At 41.2% G+C, this 21,410-nt stretch overlaps 3 protein-coding genes across 3 annotated transcripts; all 3 read left to right on the forward strand.

Annotated features, from left to right (window-relative positions):
- Window positions 1-709: 709 nt before the first annotated feature.
- Window positions 710-1,494, forward strand: LOC127785446 (uncharacterized). The gene has a single exon (XM_052312898.1). It carries the CDS (start codon window positions 770-772, stop codon window positions 1,319-1,321), a length of 552 nt encoding a protein of 183 aa, XP_052168858.1. The 5' UTR covers window positions 710-769; the 3' UTR covers window positions 1,322-1,494.
- A 3,634-nt stretch (window positions 1,495-5,128) lies between these two features.
- On the forward strand, window positions 5,129-6,010 carry LOC127785294 (uncharacterized). Its single transcript, XM_052312730.1, has one exon. The coding sequence runs from the start codon at window positions 5,189-5,191 to the stop codon at window positions 5,792-5,794; it is 606 nt and encodes a 201-aa protein (XP_052168690.1). The 5' UTR covers window positions 5,129-5,188; the 3' UTR covers window positions 5,795-6,010.
- A 9,115-nt stretch (window positions 6,011-15,125) lies between these two features.
- Window positions 15,126-19,885, forward strand: LOC127785374 (uncharacterized). Its single transcript, XM_052312805.1, has 12 exons — window positions 15,126-15,794; window positions 15,954-16,101; window positions 16,770-16,830; window positions 16,964-17,077; window positions 17,360-17,491; window positions 17,588-17,692; window positions 17,834-18,228; window positions 18,350-18,449; window positions 18,553-18,612; window positions 18,694-18,780; window positions 18,965-19,093; window positions 19,341-19,885. The coding sequence occupies exons 2-12, from the start codon at window positions 15,995-15,997 to the stop codon at window positions 19,638-19,640; spliced, it is 1,590 nt and encodes a 529-aa protein (XP_052168765.1). The 5' UTR covers window positions 15,126-15,794; window positions 15,954-15,994; the 3' UTR covers window positions 19,641-19,885.
- The last annotated feature ends 1,525 nt before the right edge of the window (window positions 19,886-21,410 follow it).

Genomic DNA, 21,410 nt, shown 5'->3' on the forward strand with positions numbered 1-21,410 from the left:
CGTAATTAATCGTAATCAGCTGTCGCGAGCCGTGACGACTGACGACGACCTACTGTAATCAACTCTCCTTACTCCTCTGCAATCTGCACCGCACGAGTAGTGCTCGTGCGTCAGCCATGATGATCAGATGATCCCAAAACCATCGATGACATGTCGCTGTCATGCCACCACACCAATTAATAACGATTAACAAAGTTTAAAAAGTTAACGATTAACAGTGCCATGTATGCACGCATGATCATTATTTTAACACTTCAGCTCCTCTATAACCCTTGGGTCCTGAAGATTAATTAAGTCCGTTGATATGTCAGTCAAAGAAAACTCGTTTATTAATTAGGTTGTGTTTAGTTCATACCAAAATTAGAAGTTTGGTTGAAATTGAAACGATGTGACGAAAAAATTAAAGTTTATGTGTGTAGGAAAGTTTTGATGTGATAGAAAAGTTAAAAGTTTAAAAAATTATTTTGGAACTAAACACAACCTTAGTTTACTCGAAATGTGTCCAAAGATTCTTCACACATTTCCTCACTGATCGTTTTAATTGACCACGTACTCAATCCGGTACTCTCCTTGTCTCCGTTGACACTGACAGGCGTGACGGATTCGCCTGCGTCATCAACACAAAACATATGCACTAATGCTATCTCAGTACTATATAAGTAGAGATTAGCTACATAGGAGTGGTTCTAAGTGTCAAAGATTAGCTTGAGAGAAGTGGCTCTTAAGTGTGCCAAAGTGCGTTCGTGTCGATCGCGACTTGGAGAAGGAGATGGGCTGCTGCGTGTCGCGCTCGACGGCGGCGGCGGCGGTGGAGCGGCGGCAAGTGGTGGCGGTGGACGCGACGGCGGCGATGGTGATGGACCTGGACGGCACCATGGCGCGGCTCGAGGCGCCCGTGGCGGCGCGGGTGGCGCTGGGCGGCGACGCGTACTCCTGCTTCGTCTGCGGCGCCGACGAGCTCGACTACGGCGCGCCGGCCCGCGCCATGGGCGACGACGAGGCGCTCCAGCCGGGGCAGCTCTACTTCGTGCTCCCCGTCTCCGCGCTCCGCCGGCCGCTGTCCGGCCACGACATGGCCGCGCTCGCCGTCAAGGCCAGCGCGGCGCTCTCCAGCATCGGCGTGCCGACGTCGTCGGCAACGCGGCGCAAGGACGACCGGGACGGCGCCGCGGCCAGCGGCAAGCGGCGGCGGACGTCCCGGGTGGCTCCGCTCGCCGTCGTGAGCGGCATCGATGCGCACGCGACGCCGTTGATGGCGAAGACGAGAAAGTGTGGTCGTCGTCGTGCATGCGTGCGAAGGTTGAGCGTAGCCAGCGAGTGATCCGTCCATCCATTAATTCGACGATCTCAGCATAGCTGTGATTAGCTTTTGATCACACGAGTTATTGTGGATTTGTGGTTTAGTTTAGTTGATTTTTAGTCGTTCATCCCCCATTTGAGGAGGTAGCCATGTACAGTAAGTAAGAACGTACAAAAAAACAAAGCACATTTTGAACTTTTTTTTTTTCATGTATATTTAATTGCGATGTTCCGATAATGACACTATGGTACTAATTATCGAATGAATTAAAGGCAGCATGCCATTCAGTTATGAATCGCAATCTTAAACTCAGATAATTTTTTTATAATAGAATTGATTACATTTTTAGTCTCTACCCATGATCACACAATCAACAAGAATATATAATGGACGTGATGGGACAAAATCCTAACTTTCGCCAATAAAAGGGTCAACTGAAATAACAATTTCAAGATCACATACTCCCTCAGTCCCATAAAAACTTAGGACGTCTAGATTCATTGTACTCCTCCTAGGTTAAGTTTTTTCTGCGACGGAGGGAGTATATTCTAGCACGATATTTTGTAAGTACTATGACATCCAAATTGGAATAAAAACTCCTTGGCTACCAATTTCAAGTGTGTAGCAATGATTACAAACTCAGCTAATAAACAAGTTAAAAGTATCTTATCTATACTACTTTAAAAGAGATTAGTGATGGTGTTTGAGTCTACCTTCAACCAGGGTTTGCATTTTTGAAATGAGTGTTTTTGCTGGAGGAGGCTGAAAGAACCAAATTTTTTGGTATTTTTTGGCCGAAATTATTTAAAAATTTGACAGATTTTGAATAAATTTGGATAAACATTCACCAAATTCAAAAAAAATTGAAAAAAACCAAAAAAATTTGGGCGAGATAAATGCTTGCCGGTGGGGTGGGGGTGGGGCGAAATTTTGGAAATTTCCGAAATTGCAAATTACTACCCCTCTAGCACCACAAATTGATGTGGGACCATAACCATAAGATCTCCACAACACGTGAATGTCCCTAAAATTGATAATTCTCAAAAAAAAAATTTGTAAAGGATACGTACGAAAAGTAACAAAACCTTTAAATACACATGCCAATCACAGATGAATTATAAGCATCCGATCTTGTATTATCTGATATTATGGTTTGTGAAAATAGACAATGATAATAGAAAGATGTGGTGTAGCAACATGTTTCAATATGGTTATCTTGAGAGATGACATTATACGTCTAATCGACTAAATATGCTATAAAGTGGTAATTTCTGTTTTATTTTTCTTTTATAATATCCGTTGCAAAACCAAAACGAACGGCGATCGAACAAGCAGTACAGTACGAGCACCAACGATTTTTCCCGTTGAGCGGATGTCCCCCAAAGTTCAAATCCAAAAGCAAAATCTTTCGCTCTACTGCGGCTGCTTCTGTGTGTGCTACTTTCTCCGTCCTAAAATGTAGGTAATTTTTAAGATAGACATGGATATTAACAAAATAGGTACTACCTCCATCCCATAATATAAGAGATTTTAGGTGAATATGGCACGTCCCAGTACAATAAATCTAGACAGATCGTCTGTCCAGATTTATTATAGTATGATGTGTCACATCCATCTAAAATCCCTTAGGGCAACTCCAATGTATTTGGCTAGCTAGTCCATAGATATGGGACCCACGGCTGGGAGTCCATAGTTATAGAACCCACCATAATATGAGTAATTAAAGTGGGTCCCACAAAAGGTAAAAAAATCAGCACTCCTACAGCGTCGCTATTCCCATACCCTCCATACAGGAGCTGGCTAATGGCGATCCCATCCAACCCTATACACTCCTCTCCTCCCTTCCTCCTTCCCATCTTCTCTTCCTACTACACCATAAATTTTAAAAATATAAAAAAAACAAAGTTGGAAAAATTTATATATAGAAATACTATATAAAAAAATATTTGGATTCAAATTCAAATTTGAAACGGGTATGTAAACTTTTGACTTATAAACTTTAGGTCTACAAACTAATATTTGAATTCAAATTCAAATTTGAATCGGTATGTAAAGTTTGACTTATAAACTTTGATTCTATAAATTTTAGGTGTATAAACTTTAGATGTATAGAAATACTATATATAAATAATACTTGAATTCAAATTTAAATTTTGTTCTTTAACATTTGTGAACAGTGCTATTGTTCAACTATCATTTTTTATTATCTTATTGCATACCTATAGTGTTATAGACAGCTTTTACTATACTTTTGCTATAGACTACTTGCACAATGTGGTTAGGTAGCTGAAAAGAATATAATATTGATTATGGACTACTTTTACACAATGTAGTGTAGAACTAGTCTATAAGCAATACAATATTCCATTCAGCCACTAAAAAACATTATGGAACTAGTTCATAGCAAGAAAATAACAAAAGTTACCCATAAACATATGGGCTGCCCATATAGAATAAAATATGTTATTTGTCTCTACTTCCTCTCTCTCCTCCTAATACTACTTACTACCTATATACATTGTGAATGTTACAATAGCTAAAACCCATATACGTGGGTCCCATGTATATGGACTACTTTGACCATATACATTGGTGTTGCCCTTATATTATGGGACGGAGGGAGTAGATATGATTGAAGGTTGTGAATGGTGGAGAAAAAAAAAGTATATGAAGTAAATGGTTGTGTGTTTGGTTGAGAGGGGAGGGCAGGTGGAGAAATAGCTTTATTTTAGGACAAGTTACTGTACTGAAAATAGCTATATTTTAGGATGGAGGTAGTACTAATGGTCCGCTAGATCGAATCGATCGTTGTATATTTACAAATAAAAAATAATTTACGAATAAAATTTTTATATATGTGTTCTTATAATGATCTAAAAGCAAAATCTAAAAAATAAACTACGACGAAAATACCATAAAATCAACTTAAATTTAAAGTTGAAAATTTAAATTTTAGCTGATAAATATAGATATAAGCGAAAAGATCAGGTTAGAGTGAAAACCAAAACGAACGGCGATCGAACAAGCCAAAGGCGAAGATTCGCCGCACGGTGTGCCTTGGATAGGAAGATCAATCCGAAAAACCTGACTTGCGAAGAAAGACGAGCACATCTCCCTTGTATAAATGTGTAGCAAACCGGTCAATCCGCAAAGTGAGATCGAGACATTTCACCATGAATACTTTTCGTTACCTTTGTGACGTTGATTGCCAACAGAACTTCACAGACCGGTCTTCACAAAAACAGTGAAAATTTATCCCATTACACTGTTGCTTTCACAAGTCCCCCGCATCATCCTCCCACCGTCCTACAGAAAATCAATCTAGTATTAGAGTATCTTAATTCGTTATCTTAAAAAATATATTATCAAGACTATATTAATTTTTTTATAGGACAGAAAAAGTAAACTCCTGCATTTCGTTGGCCCAGTACTTCAGGTACCCCAAGATGTACCATTCGTGCGTACTACCAGAGCGCCGCACGTTGCTGTCACCCAACGCGAGCCGTGACGCCGCCAAAGCTAGCGTCCGCTCCGCTCAGTTCGTTCACCGATGCTTCGCCACGCACGTCCGCGTCTCTGCCTGTCACGCTCGTTCTCACAGCGAGAGATCACCAGTCAATAAAAAAAAAAAGTCCACAACTCAATGAGCTCGCATCGTACGTACGGCCGGACACTGACACAGGATGCGTGACGCACTCACCTGCGTCATCGTCGCCTCCCATCTTGCTCCCACTTTCCCAAGCAAAAACGCTCGTTGCTCTCTCTCTCTCGCCTATAAAACCAGCCATGGCCGATCGACTGCATCATCATCTTGCTGCCATATCCACTTCGACTCCAATCCATAATCGCGGATAGATCACTTCACTACTGCAACGGATTACGACTCCAATGGGTTCTTGCGTCTCGCGCTCTACGGCGGCGGCGGCGTCGGCGATCACCACCACCACCGCGGCCAAGGTTGTGTTCCGGGACGGCTCCATGGCGCAGTTCGCGGCGCCGGGTAGCACGGTGCGGGACGCGCTGGGCGGCGAATGCGCGTCGTCGTCGGCGTCCACCTGCTTCGTCTGCTGCTCCGACGAGCTCCGCTTCGACGCGCCGCCGCGCGCGATGGCGGCGCACGACGCGCTCCGGCCGGGCCAGCTCTACTTCGTGCTGCCCGTCTCGGCGCTCCGCCGCCCGCTCTCCGGCCAGGACATGGCCGCGCTCGCCGTCAAGGCCATCGCGGCGCTCGGGGCCTCCGCCACCGCCGCCGGCAGCAGCAGCGGCGTGTCGTCGCGGGGCAAGAACGCGCGCCCCGCCGGCAAGCAGCGGCCGCAGGCGACGGCTCGAGTGGCGCCGCTCGTCGCCGCCGGCGCCGACCACGTGTACGGCGGATACGACTCCCAGAAAACGGTGCGCGGTGATCGGACGGCGAGGATCAACGGAGGTGGTAGCATTGCTCGCCAACGCACAGGATTGCAGAGGTTGAGCGCCATCTCGGAAGGCGATGAGTGATCCAACTTGTTAAATTGCTATATACAAGTTTGATCAAGGATTAGTTGTTAATTATAGTTCATCAAGTTGTTAATTAGGTGCTCCCACATTTGTAGATATAGGAGTCCGTACTGGTACAGTATGTTCAGGGAATTTTGATACTGATTCTTTGCAGTATGCCATATCTTTTTTTAGGTAATAGAAATTGTTTATAACTCCATACTACCAAATGACACATAACCAATGAGTATTAAAAGTTAAATAAAAAACTTTAAGGTTATGGGATAGATCCCTATATGCCATATTGTTTGAGTTGTTCTTATGAAATTTGTGCACTTTATCACAATGGATTTGATGGAGAATTTGATCTGGAAATGTTCTTGTCCTTGCCAGACTTATCAGCTGCAGTCTGAACTCTGAACTCTGAAAGCAAATTTCCCTTTTCCTGCTGAGAACTCTGGCCCAACTTAATTGTACATTTTTTGGGCCAAAAATGGATGAGCCAGCCCATCCAGAGTCTTGAGATCGACGTCAAACAAAAACCTTGTTAGGTCTTCTTTGTGTGACTACTGTACTTTTCTGATCGTTTACATTAACAAAACCTCCATCAAAAGACGCCATTTTAATTCCCAAGTGTACTCTGATATTCTTGGCAGATGGAAACATTTCTTCAGAAGTAAGCGCCAAGATTCTTTTCTTTACCAGATCTTAAAAGAAAACATCATTCATCTCTCTTTCCATCAAAATCAAGAAAAGGTGTACTTATAGCCTGACGATTATATTATTCTTCACAAAAAAAAAAAAGAAAGGCCTGACGATTGTAGCTTTTATTCGATCTTCAAGACCAGGAGTAAAGCTCTGCAAATTCTGTTCGTGATAAATTAGTCAACTATACTAGTTACCGCTCAATGGAATTAACAACTGTAGCAGTACATTATTATTTTACTCTCTACTCTCAACACAAAAACATGTAATCTTTTCAGACGATGTTAACTGACGACAGAGTACAAAGCTCACTTGGCTAGCAGCCTAGCATAGGACCGAATAGCTTAATATCAGGTGCCAAATAAATCATCTTCTGCATATTAAGATCATTATCTTACTGCATTATATATATCGGAATTGCTAGATTTTGCGACATATTTTTTAAAGAGAACTTTTGGTTTTTAAGGTCGTTAGATCTGCTAGCTCTAAGATTCATGCAAGAAGATCGCATACAAATTACAAGTGGAATTTTAGGCCGTTAAGTCTCCTCTATTTTCACGAATGCGCGAAATAATTGCACGCCAATATATTATAAGAATAGAGTTAAGTCTCCTCTAAAATTCGTACAAGCAGATCACACACAAAAATAGCACGCTGAAAGAAGGAGACGGGCACGCAATCTCAGGATTGCTATCGCTAGCTACTTTCTCTGGTTTTATTTTAATTGACGTTTTGGATAATAATACGGTATACAAAATATATCTTTGACCTTATTTTTCTATTGTAATATATATAATAGATAAATATATGTTTACTTTTTATTATAGTGCTTTGAAAGACAAATCTATATATGTTGTTCTAGTTCTTTTAAACTAAATATTTTTAAAGTTATTGATGGTCAAAGTTATAAAAGTTTAACCCCAACCATGTCCAAAACGTCAATTATTATAGAACCGGAGGGAGTACTGGCTAACCTGGCACCGACTCTAATTTGATATATTATACAATTATAGTGTAATTATATTTAAAAGTTTTTTTAAAAAAAATGTTGCAACAGATTTTAGGTACACCCTATATATATATTCGTGTTCGTTGGAACTAATTAAGCCGTCTTTACATCAAAGTAATATATTAATATGACATCTGATCTGCCAGTCAACTCGTATATATGTATGCGAGGTTATATTAGGATTTACTAGTAGACTAGCTACATTATATACCACATACGTAGTGCAGTATATACGATTTGCAGCGTCCTTCAGGCAAGAATAATACGTGCGTTGCTGAGCTTTGATTGCATAATTAATTAAGGATATAGTACAAACGCAGAACTGACAGCTGAACAACTAGCCGGCCCAGCTAACTATAACTGCAAGATGGTGTTCCATATTTTGGACCATTTTTTCCATGCAAGCATGCATGACACGACGTCGTCGTTGCTGGTGTTCAGCTACAGTGATGGTGATTAAGATTTAAGATGAACTAATCAACAAGCTTGCATGGTTGTTATGATCGGGATATATATGCTAGCTGTGCTTTCCCTCCGAATTAGGAATTTAGGATCGGATATGATCCTGCCAGAATCTGTAAAGTACATACCTGTATATATACTTCTATATATAAGATTAAGAATACGTCGTAAACACTTAAACTTATTAGCGCAAGTACAAAGGTAGAGACCGGTGTGGTCTCTACGTTAATTAGAGGCTATCATGTTACAATAGTTAAAACAGTACGGTCTCTAACCATTAATGTATCAAAATACTTTCTTACTAGTCATCTTTCCTATATTAGACTCAATGCAACGAAAAATTTCTTAATAAATGCTAAGAGTCGACTCTATGCCGCTGTCATGCGTAGCAACCATCTTTCTCTTTCCTTCTTCCTCTCTCTTCCATGTTACCAAATATGCTCTTCCATGTTACCAAATATGCTTGCATGACAATAAAAAAATACCGCTAATAAAGACCATTGTACATGCCCATGGGTTTTGATAAACTGAATTGTCCTTTTGTAACATATATTGAGGTGACTTAGGGCATGTACAAAGGTAGAGTCAGGTATGAGCTCTACGCTATCTAGATACTAGCATCCTACAACAGTCGGAGACAATATAGTCTCTAATCATTAATGTATCAAAATTTTTTTTTTCTTACTATTCTTTCCTTTCTTTCACCACCATGCAACAAAATATGCTCTAATAAATGATAAGAGTCGACTCTGAGCCGTTGTCATGCATAACAACCATATTTCTCTTTCCTCTTTTCTATTTCTTCCATGTCATCAAATTTACTTGCATTGCAATAGAGATAGACCACTAATAAAGACCGTTGTACATGCTGTTATATATTAGCCTATTTGGTTTAGCTGAATTGTCCTTTATACTTCGTTCAAAGGAGCTGTTTGGTTTAGCTAGGCTATTCCCGTGAGAGTTGTCATTTATATATTTTTAAGGACGCCACATAAACAAGAAGATATTAATTATTGATTAAATATATATAGCTCATACAATGTATCGTTTTATTCTTTTTATAGACAATTCATGCAAGACAGTGTAGACATGATTTTATCTAAATGAAACCCATTTCATCTCTCACTTTGTTAATTCCTTATCACATCGTCAAAAATAGTAATATGTCATCCTATTTAGGCCCTCTTTATTTAGACTTATAAGCCAACTTATAAGTCGAAAAGTCTAAGCCTAAACAAACAAGTAGCTTTTCCGTTTGGCTTTTTTGAAGCCATAAGCCACTCTAACACTATTAAGCCAAAAGCTAGGTTAGATAAGCTTTTTTGGCTTATGTGAGGTAGATGTATGACTCAACCACTAAACTTAGGACATTAAATCCACCGGCTTATAAATCATATAAGCCAATAAGCTAACTTAAAAGTCTAGGCCAATAAATCTAAGCCTAAACAAAGAGGGCCTTAATGAGAATGAAACTCTCATTGAAAGTGGCCTTAAACACATGTGAATACTAATTATAAAATAAAAAATATACTTATTTTGATTTTTTAAATAAACTTTTCTAAAAGAATATGTCGTTATCAGTTTAGGAAACGTGCTCACGATTAAAGAAGTAGCCGAGCAAACAATTAAGACACATCATGAGATTGCTATAAAAGTTTAGCCTGATAGAATTGGGTATAGTTTCGGCTTGGTAGTCACAAACAAACCAAATTGGAGTATTGTAGAAACGATTTCTGCGGGGGATACGATAGGAAATCCCGACCGATTAATTTGTTAGTTAGCACTAGCTTGTCTCCTTGCCAACCCTCTTAATTTCATACTGCTACAGGAGCAGCGATTAATTAGTTAGTTAATTACATACTCCTATTATATATTGTACCAGTGATTATGTTGCAATTGTGTACAATTTGTCATCAGATGTACATGTGCCAACCTCCATTTTGCGGGCACACTCGTACTACGTACTATCAAACAGTAATAGGAATCCCAAGGTGAGTACCCTGTGTCTGGAACACGGATTTCACAGGAGTTTTAGACGAATTTCGTACTCTCATACTACAAAGTACAGTACACTTTCATTCTGTATGCATATGGTCCTGACTATACAGCATTGGATAAAGGCTAATCAATGGCGTTTACCGTACTGTGTTTGGGGGGGGGGGGGGGGGGGGGTAAATGACACGGTTGCGTTTAATTTCCTCCGAGCAGGAGACAGTACATATGCATGGTACTACTCCTTGTTACTACTTCTGTCCCAACGTAATTATATTTCTAGAAAATTTTGGATATATTAACAGTAAACACAGATGATCATAATAACTTTACATGCATATATAGAACAAAAGAAAGGTTGAGGCAGATGGGGACGGAGAGATGTGAGGGCAGAAGTCATGATAGATATCACCGCTATCTCTATAAGCGGATTTTTCTTTCATTTACGTTGTATTTCTACTAGGGGTTTTCGGATAAAATATAATGGTGTGTCAGGTGGTTCGAGAACATATACGATATTTTGTACAAACACGATAAACTTTTTGCAAAGTAGCAAAATTCGCGTACATCTCTCCTAGGAGCTAAAAGAAATTCGAAAACGGTGGAAATCGATACGGGATCAAGTCTTATGAGACGAGAATTACAAATATATTTTTTTAACGGCGTTGTGCTTTCAGTGGTAGGCGACGTACCCGTCGACAGCGAGACGCCTATGGTAACTTCGTCAATCTCTTCAGAATTTGCCGGCCCAGTCTTCGAAGATGCTCATAGGGGTAGGGTTTGCGTGCGTGTGTTCATAGAGGTGAGTGCGCGTGCGTTGTGAGTGTCTGCGTTGTACTGTGTAGTTCTAAAAAAAATTGAATGATAGAAATATAATTATTCTGAAATTGAAATGGAGATAGTAACAATTAACATTCATGATTCATCATTCATTCATTGATTCGTGCGTGTTAATTCTCTCGGTCCCCGGCCGGCCGGAGTTAAGTACGGTTGAGTCCCACAACTCCACCTCTTTGTGAACTTGTGCGTTCGATGTAAATGAGGATGGCAAGAGTGGGTGGTGTGGTACTGTAGCAGTACCACTGCATTCTGCAGGGGCCTCGTTCTTAAGAAGCCTGGGCCATGAGGCCATCCTGTGCTCGTACTCGTACCAAATTATTCTCACTCCGATCAGCTATCAATTTATCAGTACTTGTATTGGTGGCTCAGTTTAAGTTTAGATTATCGGATATATTGTTATTGTGGATTATCTGTTTGATTTTATGAGTAAAATAAATAGTTTAAGAAATAACACGTAACAAATAGATTAAAACATGTGATCTTAGCCATATCGGAGAAGAAAATTTTAAACAAAACATATTTTTAAACGTGAAGCAAATAATCTGCTTTTAGTAATTCGATAAATAATTAAAAACAAACTGAACCTGAAACTCTGAATATCATCAGCAGAATGGTATGGGAGTTGATTTTTGTTTTCAGAAAACAATCCCTATGATATATGAGAAATGGCAGAGAGAAAACAAAGGAAGGGAGGTGACGGTGGTCCTATCGATGTCGGAGAGGACTCCGCATGCGGAGATGAAATTTCGTGGAGGTTCCATTTGCAAAGGGGTTGTTGCGTCGCTGGCGATGCCGGATGACGGATGGATAGGAGATGCGATGCTGTGCATTTTTTTTTTCTTTTGTCCGGCGCGTGGCCATCCGCTGATCCGTCCGTCCACGTAACAGCAGCAGCAGCAGCAGCAGCAGCAGCAATGAGTGGATCGCTGGATCCTCTTGGGTTTCTGGATCGATCCGGCACCGACACCCCGCCGCGCGCACGGGCACCCGCGCTGGCTCGATTCCACCGTGCGCCCCACACTAATTTTGGCTCGATTCCACCGTGCGTGCGTGCGTCCGCGACGTACGCCGACGTGATCAGCCGCCGCGGGGCGGCAACGGGAGGACGTCCAGGTGCGCCGACCCAGACGACGCATCGATCTCACGCGACTCCACGTCTCTACCGTACTCTGCCCCGGCCCATTGCGGCGGTCGCCACCCAGGTTATTGCACGCACAAAATGACCGTCCCGTGCTCCTCGTGCCACGGCGTGAGAACAAGGAGAAAAACCCAGCGGAACAGAGCAGCAGCAGCCGACATTCCGATCGATCCTTGTGGAAACTGTTCGGATTTCCTAAGACCGGATCGAAACTACAAACCGTCCGGTTTTTCGGTCAAATTTAAAAATTCAAACTGAACTTTAAATTGTGACGAGATTTGTTTGGATTTTTGTCGGTTTTTTCAGTTATTTATGGTTCTTGTGAAATCTGATGATACTGAACGTGAGCGGGTTTTTGATTCGGTGTGAGGATGGTGAATCTGTCCTGCACCCGTGAAAACGCGCGCCTCTACAGAGAAAATATACAGTGTAAATCACATATGTAGTGAAAAATATGAAAACTACTGTTAAATCAAAAAATTACACGTCGAAATCGTTCACATCACCATAAGTAAACACGAGTAAACCTACGAGTATTTTTCGTGAACACGCAAAAGGAGTGTACGTTAATATATTAGATAAAAAGAGTTTTTATTACCCAACACAATCAGCCAGACCGACTTATGCCAGGGAAAGGAGAAAAAGCAAAAAAACAAAAATTAGGAAAAGACTACTACGGCAGCTAAACGTAACTCCAAACAGCGGGAAGAAGCATAGCCACGCTATAATTCCAAAAAAATCCCAAAAATGACAACGCAAGAGTAAACCTATAGTTACTCTATAAGGATGAGGCGGACGAATGTCAGTCGTCCATTTTCAATCCGTCGGTAGTTTTCAGGTCTGTAGTTTTCACCGTATAGTTACCCCGGGTCTGCGTCGTTTTTCCGTTCGCGCCACGCGCTCGCTGCCGTGTCGGCAGGCAGGCGAAGACGCGAGTACAGCGCATAAAGAAAACGTCGGAGTCGGCGCCTTCTCTCTGCGGCCCCCTCGCACTTGTTTATACAATGAATTTGCCATCACCACGCATCAAAAACCCTCGCCGCTTTGCTGCTGATGCCGCGCGCCGTGCCATCTTTACTTCCTTGCACGCGCACGTACTTACTGTATTACTTAACGCCAAGATGCTTGCTGCTTAACTGGAACACTAATAAGTAGAGTAGCCGAGGCCGTGAGTACTCTAATCTAATCTTAGTGGCTCGATCGATCCCATCGGATCTCGGCCCATCCTTGTCGATAGCTTCTCTGCCGGAATTTGTAAACTAATCAAGGGAGTAGTAATGACGGCTCGTCCTCCATCATACGACTCCTCCCTCCACTCATCAGCTCCAGCGCAGAATCTCATGCCATGTTTGCCTTCTCATCCAATGCAACTAGTACTGGTAGTACGAACTGCACGGATTTTAGGAGTACTCACATTGGCAGTGAGGCCGAGTTTAGAACAGGTATAATAGTAGACTATTAGCCAGCTATAAATATATTTTAATAAGATAGAAGATGAGAGAGAAAAGCAGCGGGCTACATATCTGTAGTCAGCTGCAGCACGGACTACAAGACGCAATGTGTGCATGACAGGTGGGACCATATATTAATAGTATAGTAAGTAACTATTGTATGAATTAGCTATTAGATTAACTATAGATAAATTAAAGTTAGTAGTGGGCTATACTATTAAACTTGCTCTTAGATCCAAAGTTTTTCTTCAAACTTTCAACTTTTTCATCGCATCAAAACTTTCTTAAACATAAACTTCTAATTTTTTTATCAAATCGTTCCAATTTCAACCAAACTATCAATTAAATTGAGTCGAACTAAACAGAGATTAGAGATCGATCGCATCAGGCTTATCAGACTTCAGAGACGGGCCGTGCTACTACTGCACGCTACTGTGGATGCGAAACGCAACGCATGCAACGCGTGTGTCACTAGCGTGGCGTGGTGCGAAATCTCGGAGTTGAGTACATGCAACTGCAGAAGAAGGCAACCGCCTGGGTAGTGGGTACAGGTTTGACCAAGCAACTGAAGCGTCCGTCACGTACACAACCTCCTGTTGCTACTCAACTCAACGTCCTCAACCTGGCTGTGTTTAGTTCGGCGCAAAGTTTAAATTTTAATTAAAATTAAAGATGATATGACTAAAAAGTTATGTGTATGACAGGTTAATGTGATGGAAAAAGACTGAAGTTTGGATCCACTTTGGATCTAGATACCGCCCTGATGTTGCTGCTCATCGTCTCAACCTGCTGTTGCTGCCTAGCTGCTCGCTTCTGTTGCACAGAAAGGTACAGTACGTTGCCCACTTAGAGTAGTCTCAAGGAATCTACATTTCGCCGTCTAGTGGTAGAAGCAAAATTGTGGTATTTACATCATGAAGAAAATGAGAGTGCTAGGGGTTACATCGTAAAGTGATCAAAAGCGGATGAAATGTACTCCCCGTTTTAAAATATAAACTTTTTTAAAATTTCGTTTGAAATGTATCTGGATAGACGTGTATAGACACGTAAAATGTTTATATTTTGAAATAGAGATAGTAGATGATTTACTTGTCAACATATTAATATCTCTAGAAATAAATTAAGTAGCTCAAAATAAGTCGCCTGAGCAACATATTTCATTTTTTTCGAAATCACATTTTAGAATGTGAAGGAAATAATTTCATGAGACTGGCTTATTCAGCAGTTTCGAACGGGGCCTTGGCAGGTCTACAACAATAAATTATATTTGATTTTCTTAAGCACAACACAAATGCAAATGCCCATGCAAATTTTATTTGATTTTTAATCAGAAACGAGCTGATTCATGTGAAATTTCTATCTTTGTAGGGTGTGTTCGAAAGAGAAGGTTGGAAACTTCTCTCGTGCGAAAGTAGAACGGGATGATTCATTAGTACGTGATTAATTAAATAATAGTAAAAAAATGGCACAATATTTGTACTATTATTGTCATCCAAACAACATTGGCTACATTTTTTCTCTAACATATCATCCCTATTCCCCTAAAGAACATAGTTAGTGACTAACTAACCAAAACGAAAAAAAAAAAACAAGTTGTCTGGGGTGGATACATGGAACAGGTATCAATCAAAGGTGGTGGACTAGGTAACTTTTGCTTAATCCCTTCATATGCCAAAGCAAAGCAAAGAAACAAGAAGAGAAGGTAGCAACCTAATTCCCTCATTCTCACACCTGTCCTCTCCCTCTAGCTTCCCCACCTAATAATAGTCTACTCATTCTCACATCTCCTCCTGCAAAAAGAAAAGGATTTTTCAGTACAGGGGGATTCGGTGCTCGTCCCCTTCCTCCTCTCCTCTCTCCCTGCTTCTGATGCTGCTGTCCCAACTGTAGCAGTAGCCACCACCTTCTCCATCTCGTCGGCTCTGATTAGATTTCTTGATGTCGTGTTAGCCTTTCCCTGTTCCTTTAGCTAAAGAATTTAACGGCAGTGGGGCAGAGACGGATTGATGCCATTGTTCGATTCTTTCTCCTCCTTTTGCTTCCTTTTAAGCATTGCTTTTCCTGGCCATTCTTTTCCATTCCCATTTGTTTTGTAGGCTAGCTGCCATAGCCTTTTTCTCGTCTTCCAGGGCTAGTATCTCAGTATCTCCACTTGCTTCTCATTCTTATAATCGTCGTCGTCGTCTTCCTCTGTGATCTGTGGTTGCCTTCTCTGCTTCGCCTCCATTTCTGTTCTTGGCTGCTTGTTCTTCTTCTTGGGCGTTGTTAGCCAAGAAAGCGAATTCGTTTCTTTTTTTCTTGAGCGATTTGAGCTCGGTTCTTTCTGCTTTGGACAGCGATTGAGTGAATGAGTGAGTGAGTGAGTGAGTGAACTCAGGGCCTTTCCTGCTTTCTTCATGGACAGCTCACTCTGCACAGCTCAAGGTAAGGGGACACCTGCTGTTAGATTCATCTTCCCAAACGGATTAGTGCGAGTTCAGCCTGATAGCATCGCTGGAGCGAGTGATTAGGAGTTCTTGGCTGTTGGGATTGCTCGCCATTGCACACGTTCTGGAGTTGTTTATGATTATCGGTGCTTGGCAGGTTCTTGCTGAGTGAAGCAGAGAACTTTAGCTGCTGCCGCCATGGATAGGGCGTCAAGATCAGGTGTTCTTTCAGAGACGGCTTCTTTCGCCGACACTCCGAGGTCCATCTATTCGTCCTGCAATCTCCAGCATCTTCAGTCACAGAGGTTTGCGCTTCTCTCAGAGTATATTAGTCCATAAAAAAACTAATTTTCTTCTCGAGCTTGTGCAATTCAGTGTCAATTTCAATTCGTAAGTTATCTCCTGCATTGAGTAAGCAGGAATGAGTAATTTACAAGTTCTGAATTGGTATTTGGGGAAAAAAACTGATGAAAGAGCACTGAAAAGGGAGCTGTGTCTAGAATCCAATCCGTAATTAAGTGTGCTATTCAGTCTGTCCCATCATTCATACGCACATAGGGAGTAATTTTGCTGAACTTTAGTTCGGCATCTAATTAATTTGGTACATTACTCAGCAACCGTCCCTCTTCAGTCCACATTGAATACCTCTTGACCACATACATGTAGTTCTTGTACGGCTCCACTGTACATTAGTGTTCAGAGTTCACTAGAACACCATTTGACCACATGGTATACAAACACAAAAAATAGTTTTGAACAAAATTAAGCATAAGGATATAGTTATAAAATGATTTTTTTATATATATTTGTGAATTTGCGGAAGAATGTACTATCCATGTAGTGTCCGCTATACCTATCTTCTCGTACTGTTTTTTTTTGGGACTTGTATTTTTTGATGAAGGCTTGAATTGCTTAGTTAACTTTCAATTTGTTGTGTAATTTGATTGAATGAATTTTCTTTTTTTCATTTTAGTATCCGGAAGATACATGAAGGTGCCTTGGATATATCGCCACGATTCTCCTACTGCAAACCTGTAAGTATACCATTTTCACTTCATTCGCCATTCGGCGCAGAAATAAAAAGTTATTCTACAGTTATTATCGCCGACTAGACCCTTGCATATATTGCATACAAGTACTTGATTTTGATTTTACCACATCATACAGAATGCTAGTCAGGACAAGATACTGCACAGAAGATTCTCACTTAACTTGCCAGAGCATATGCCAGGCCATTACTCCAGGACAGTAACTGAAAGAAATCAAAAGGCTGCTTCAAAGGTCTGATACAATTCATGGAAAATTGTTTCGATATTTTTAAATATGATCAAATATGAAGAAATTCATGCCTTCTATTCATGTGAGAGTTTGTTCTACTTTTTTTTTCATTAGTAGAACCATAGAGTACAGTAATTACACCCCTAGTGTGCATGGACATTACTAATCCAGATCAATGCACAATGAAAGCTGAAAGTTATAAAAAAACTGGGATGCATGATAATGAGTTAATCTATGGCCATTTATTATAGATGTATCCTTAGTCTTGATCTTGCATTACTGCAGTCCATCACAGATCTAGTCGTGGAGATTGCGGCCCTTGAGCAGGAAGTCGTCCGAAAGGAATTGCATCTGCTATCCCTCTACAGAAAAGCATTTGATCAGTATTTATCGGAGTCTGGCAGTGTTACGAGTGAGGTACATTATTAAGGATGATACACAAATCAGCAGAAATCATGTGATGGCTAGTATAAAGGCCAAATATTCATGTGCTAAGATTAATGCCATTGACAGGTGGATCAAGAATTGCTGAAAAACATTGACGAGGGTGCCCTTCGTTTGAAAGACATCAAGCAATCTGCAGCCTTCAACTTACCAACAGTCTCAGATACTAAAAGTGTGCGAACCTTTTATCTTCATTTATTTATTTTATGAAAATGCAACAGCTCATTTGAACGGACACAGACCACACTATTATCTCCTTTTAGTAACATATTCTTTGTATTTGAAAACACCTGACTCGTCTCTCATATTTTGCAGGAGGTATCAAGATCACCTTCAAGGCATTCCAGCCTTGTTAACTTCTTGAGTGCATCTATTTCTGAATATGTACCCAAGATCTCTTGCAAACTATCAGAAGACATTCTGAGCTGCATAGCTGCTGTCTACTGTAAACTCGGAAGCGTGCCACTGCAAGATAGCGAATACATAACCTCCCCCAGTCCTTCTGTTTCATCTTCAAGTACTTTTTCTCCGAGGAACCGCAATGATAGCTGGAGCCCTCGGTACAACTTCGATATCACCCCGAGCCCTCGCCAATATGGATACGAGAAAGAGAATAATGAACAAAAGAACATAGGCATGATAATTGTCCCAAGGATACGAATAGATGCTGACAAGTTTGATTACGCCTCAAAAATGCTTGAGACTATCAGGTAAGCATTTAAAATAAGAAAATTACAAAAAAAAGTCACTTATTTAATCATGTGAACTTTTCTGCCATAATGTTAGATGCGTCAATTAGTGAGCTGTATAATTGTTCATAATGTTTCCCAGGTCCCTGATTCAACGGCTTGAAAAAATTGACCCAACAAAGATGACACACGAGGAGCAACTCTGCTTTTGGATTAACATCCACAATGCTTTAGTCATGCATGTAATGCTCTATACTAAAATCGGATATCACCTTAGCTATGTTCAGTATTAGCCTCAGAAATCAGATAATGGTATTTAACCTAAACTGCTTTGTAATATATCAGGCATTTTTGGCCTACGGGCTGCACGATAAACGCATGAAAAGCACGGACATGATTCTGAAGGTACATCCTATTCTCTAGTCTTTAACTTCACTCATTTTCATATATGAATCTTTCTGACCATTCTGACAAATATATTGCCAGGCTGCGTATAATGTTGGTGGGCAGTCAGTAAACGCTCAAATAATCCAGAACTCAATTCTTGGATGCCAATCCCATCGTCCTTCGCTGGTATGTCTGCCTTTCATTTCCATTAACAGGACAGACATTTCTCTCTAAAATCATCAACACTTTGACAGTATAAATAGTCAAAAACAATCATATGAAAGAAACAGTGTACGGATAAACCAGAGACCACCGTAAAAGTTGCCATTGTGGCAAACTAACAACGGAATCTTGTACACCGTTTTCGCAGTGGGTTCGGGCGCTGTTCGCACCAACGAAGAGATCCATGGCAGGGACAGCCAGGCATCCATATGCCCTTCAGCATCCAGAGCCAGTTGCTCATTTTGCCCTCTCCACTGGAGCATTTTCAGATCCACCTGTAAGCCACCACTTCCAGCCATACTTCAATCAAGAAATTTTTACGGTCTTCGAGTAGGTACCATATTTTTCTATCGCAAAATTTGGTACTACCCAAGGTACTACTACAAGTACAAGGTAGTACCACATTCAACGCTAGAAAAAGCTGTACTTCCTGTACCTCTCAAGGACGGTAAAAAATGACTCCAAACATCCATGTAAAAAAAAAAGGAAATATCAAAGCTGTAAGTTGGATCTTGTGTTTGTAGGTGAGGCTGTACAGTGCGAAGAAGATACACCAGCAGCTGGAGGTGGCGAGGACGGAGTTCATCCAGGCGAACGTGGTGGCGAGGAGGCAGGCGCTGATGCTGCCCAAGGTGCTGCACTACTACGCCAAGGACGCAGCGCTGGAGCTGCGGCATGTGGTGGAGCTGGTGTGCGAGAGCATCTCGGAGGCGCAGCAGCGGGAGATCCAGCTCTGCCTCAGGAGGAGGATCGACAAGTGCGTCGAGTGGCTGCCCTACAAGTCCTCCTTCAGATACGTTGTACATAGGGACCTGGCCGAGTAGGCATGCAGCAAAAAAGGATTTGGGTTCGTTTTATTCTTCTTCTTCTTCTTTTCTTTGTTTTCTTTTCTTTTTTGTTTGAAATTCAAATTTCAAATTGCGGTTTGGATGTGCAGTGCTGTCTCGTTGTGGTGTAAGTAAAAGAACGGATTTCTGGTGAGGGCAATGGCGTGGGTTGGGTTTGTAATGGATTTTGCATTGTGTGTGTGTGTGTGTAAATATAAGTGATTTGTGAGTTGTGATGCTAATAGTATGGCAGTGTCGACAACTCGACAAGAAAGGGGAGAAATATTGGTAACTTTGTCACAGTTCGATTTTGTCACGAGTGCCAAAACTTTCGCCACAAAGTGAGAGTATGACATGTTGAACATGTATTCTTAGCTTAACTTCCAGAACAGTATGGCATGTTGAATCATGTGCTTAATAAAGTGTAGCTTGTCTTAGCTTATACTTCCTCCGTTTCACAATGTAAGACTTTCTAACATTATCCACATTTATATAGATATTAATGAATCTAAGCATATATATGTGTCTAGATTCATTAACTTCTAAATGAATATGAGCAATGCTATAAAGTTTTACAATTTGAAACGGAGGGAGTAGTACTTTATCCTTTCTTAAAAAGACTGTCACGGTTAAATACAGCGGTTTTAGAGACATGTAACCATGCCTCAGGCTAAATTCCTTTCACACGAAGATTTTGCTCTTAATCCATTGCAACCCAAAAATCTAACAAATATGAGCCGTTGATTTGGTTGTTGATGAATGGTTGAGATATCTCGTACTTGGTGGTGGGAAGAAAAATCCTCTTGGAAGAGAGAGACAATGAGGGACTGCCATTGAAGAGAAGAAGCAACCAGCAAAAGTGGTGCAGTTTGTCTACCTTGGTGGATCTTACCCGATCATCACAAGTCAATGATTAGATGTTTAAACGTGGTTGGATTGGCACAACCAAACTTGAAAAATTCATTCATCGCTGTAACACCCTGAAAATTCGACCAACAAAATCAAAACTCTAAAAGTACGGATTTTCAAAAACTTTTTAAATAAATTGCATCATGCCGATTTTATTCGTCTATTTCATTGGATTTTGATTTCGGAGTTCGTTGATCGCGAATAAAGAATAATTAATTAGGAATAAACCCTAAAATTAAACTGGCAAAATAAATAATTAAAATATAATTTAAAATAAAGATTAGGTGAGGTTGGTAATAAATAAAAATATTATCGCGACCATATTAGTATCAATTAAATTTAAGTGCGATGGAATAAGAATTAACTTTAATTAAATTCAAGTAAATTATATAAAAATAAAATATGGGTAATATTAATCTAGGGTGAATCCATTGGTTAGAATAACATAAATATTGAGTACACTTCATTTATGCAAAAATTAGGAATTAAAGAATAAAATTTATATAGAGAATAGGCTAAATTAGGGTTAAATAAGAACTAGCACTGTTCATTGCGCAGTAGGTGCTCGACGAGGTTCCCTAGCCCTGCCCCCTCCTCTGCCGCGCGCGCCTATCCGCCCCGAGCCCCGCGCCACCGTCGCCGTTGCGTCCTGTCGCCGCTGACGCGTCGCGCGCCCATCCCGTCGCCTCGCGCCCCGCGCCGCGCCGCCCACCCGTCGCGTCGCCGCTGCCGCCTGTTGCGCGTCGCCGCGCGCTGTCGCCGTCGCGTCCCGTCGTCGCTCCGAGCCATGCGCCGCCGCTGCCGCGCCGTCGCCGTCACCATCCCGCTGCCGCGCCGCGCGTGCCGCCGTCGCCTCGA

The sequence above is a fragment of the Oryza glaberrima genome, chromosome 9 (assembly GCF_000147395.1).
Source record: "Oryza glaberrima chromosome 9, OglaRS2, whole genome shotgun sequence".
Taxonomy (NCBI): Eukaryota; Viridiplantae; Streptophyta; class Magnoliopsida; order Poales; family Poaceae; genus Oryza; species Oryza glaberrima.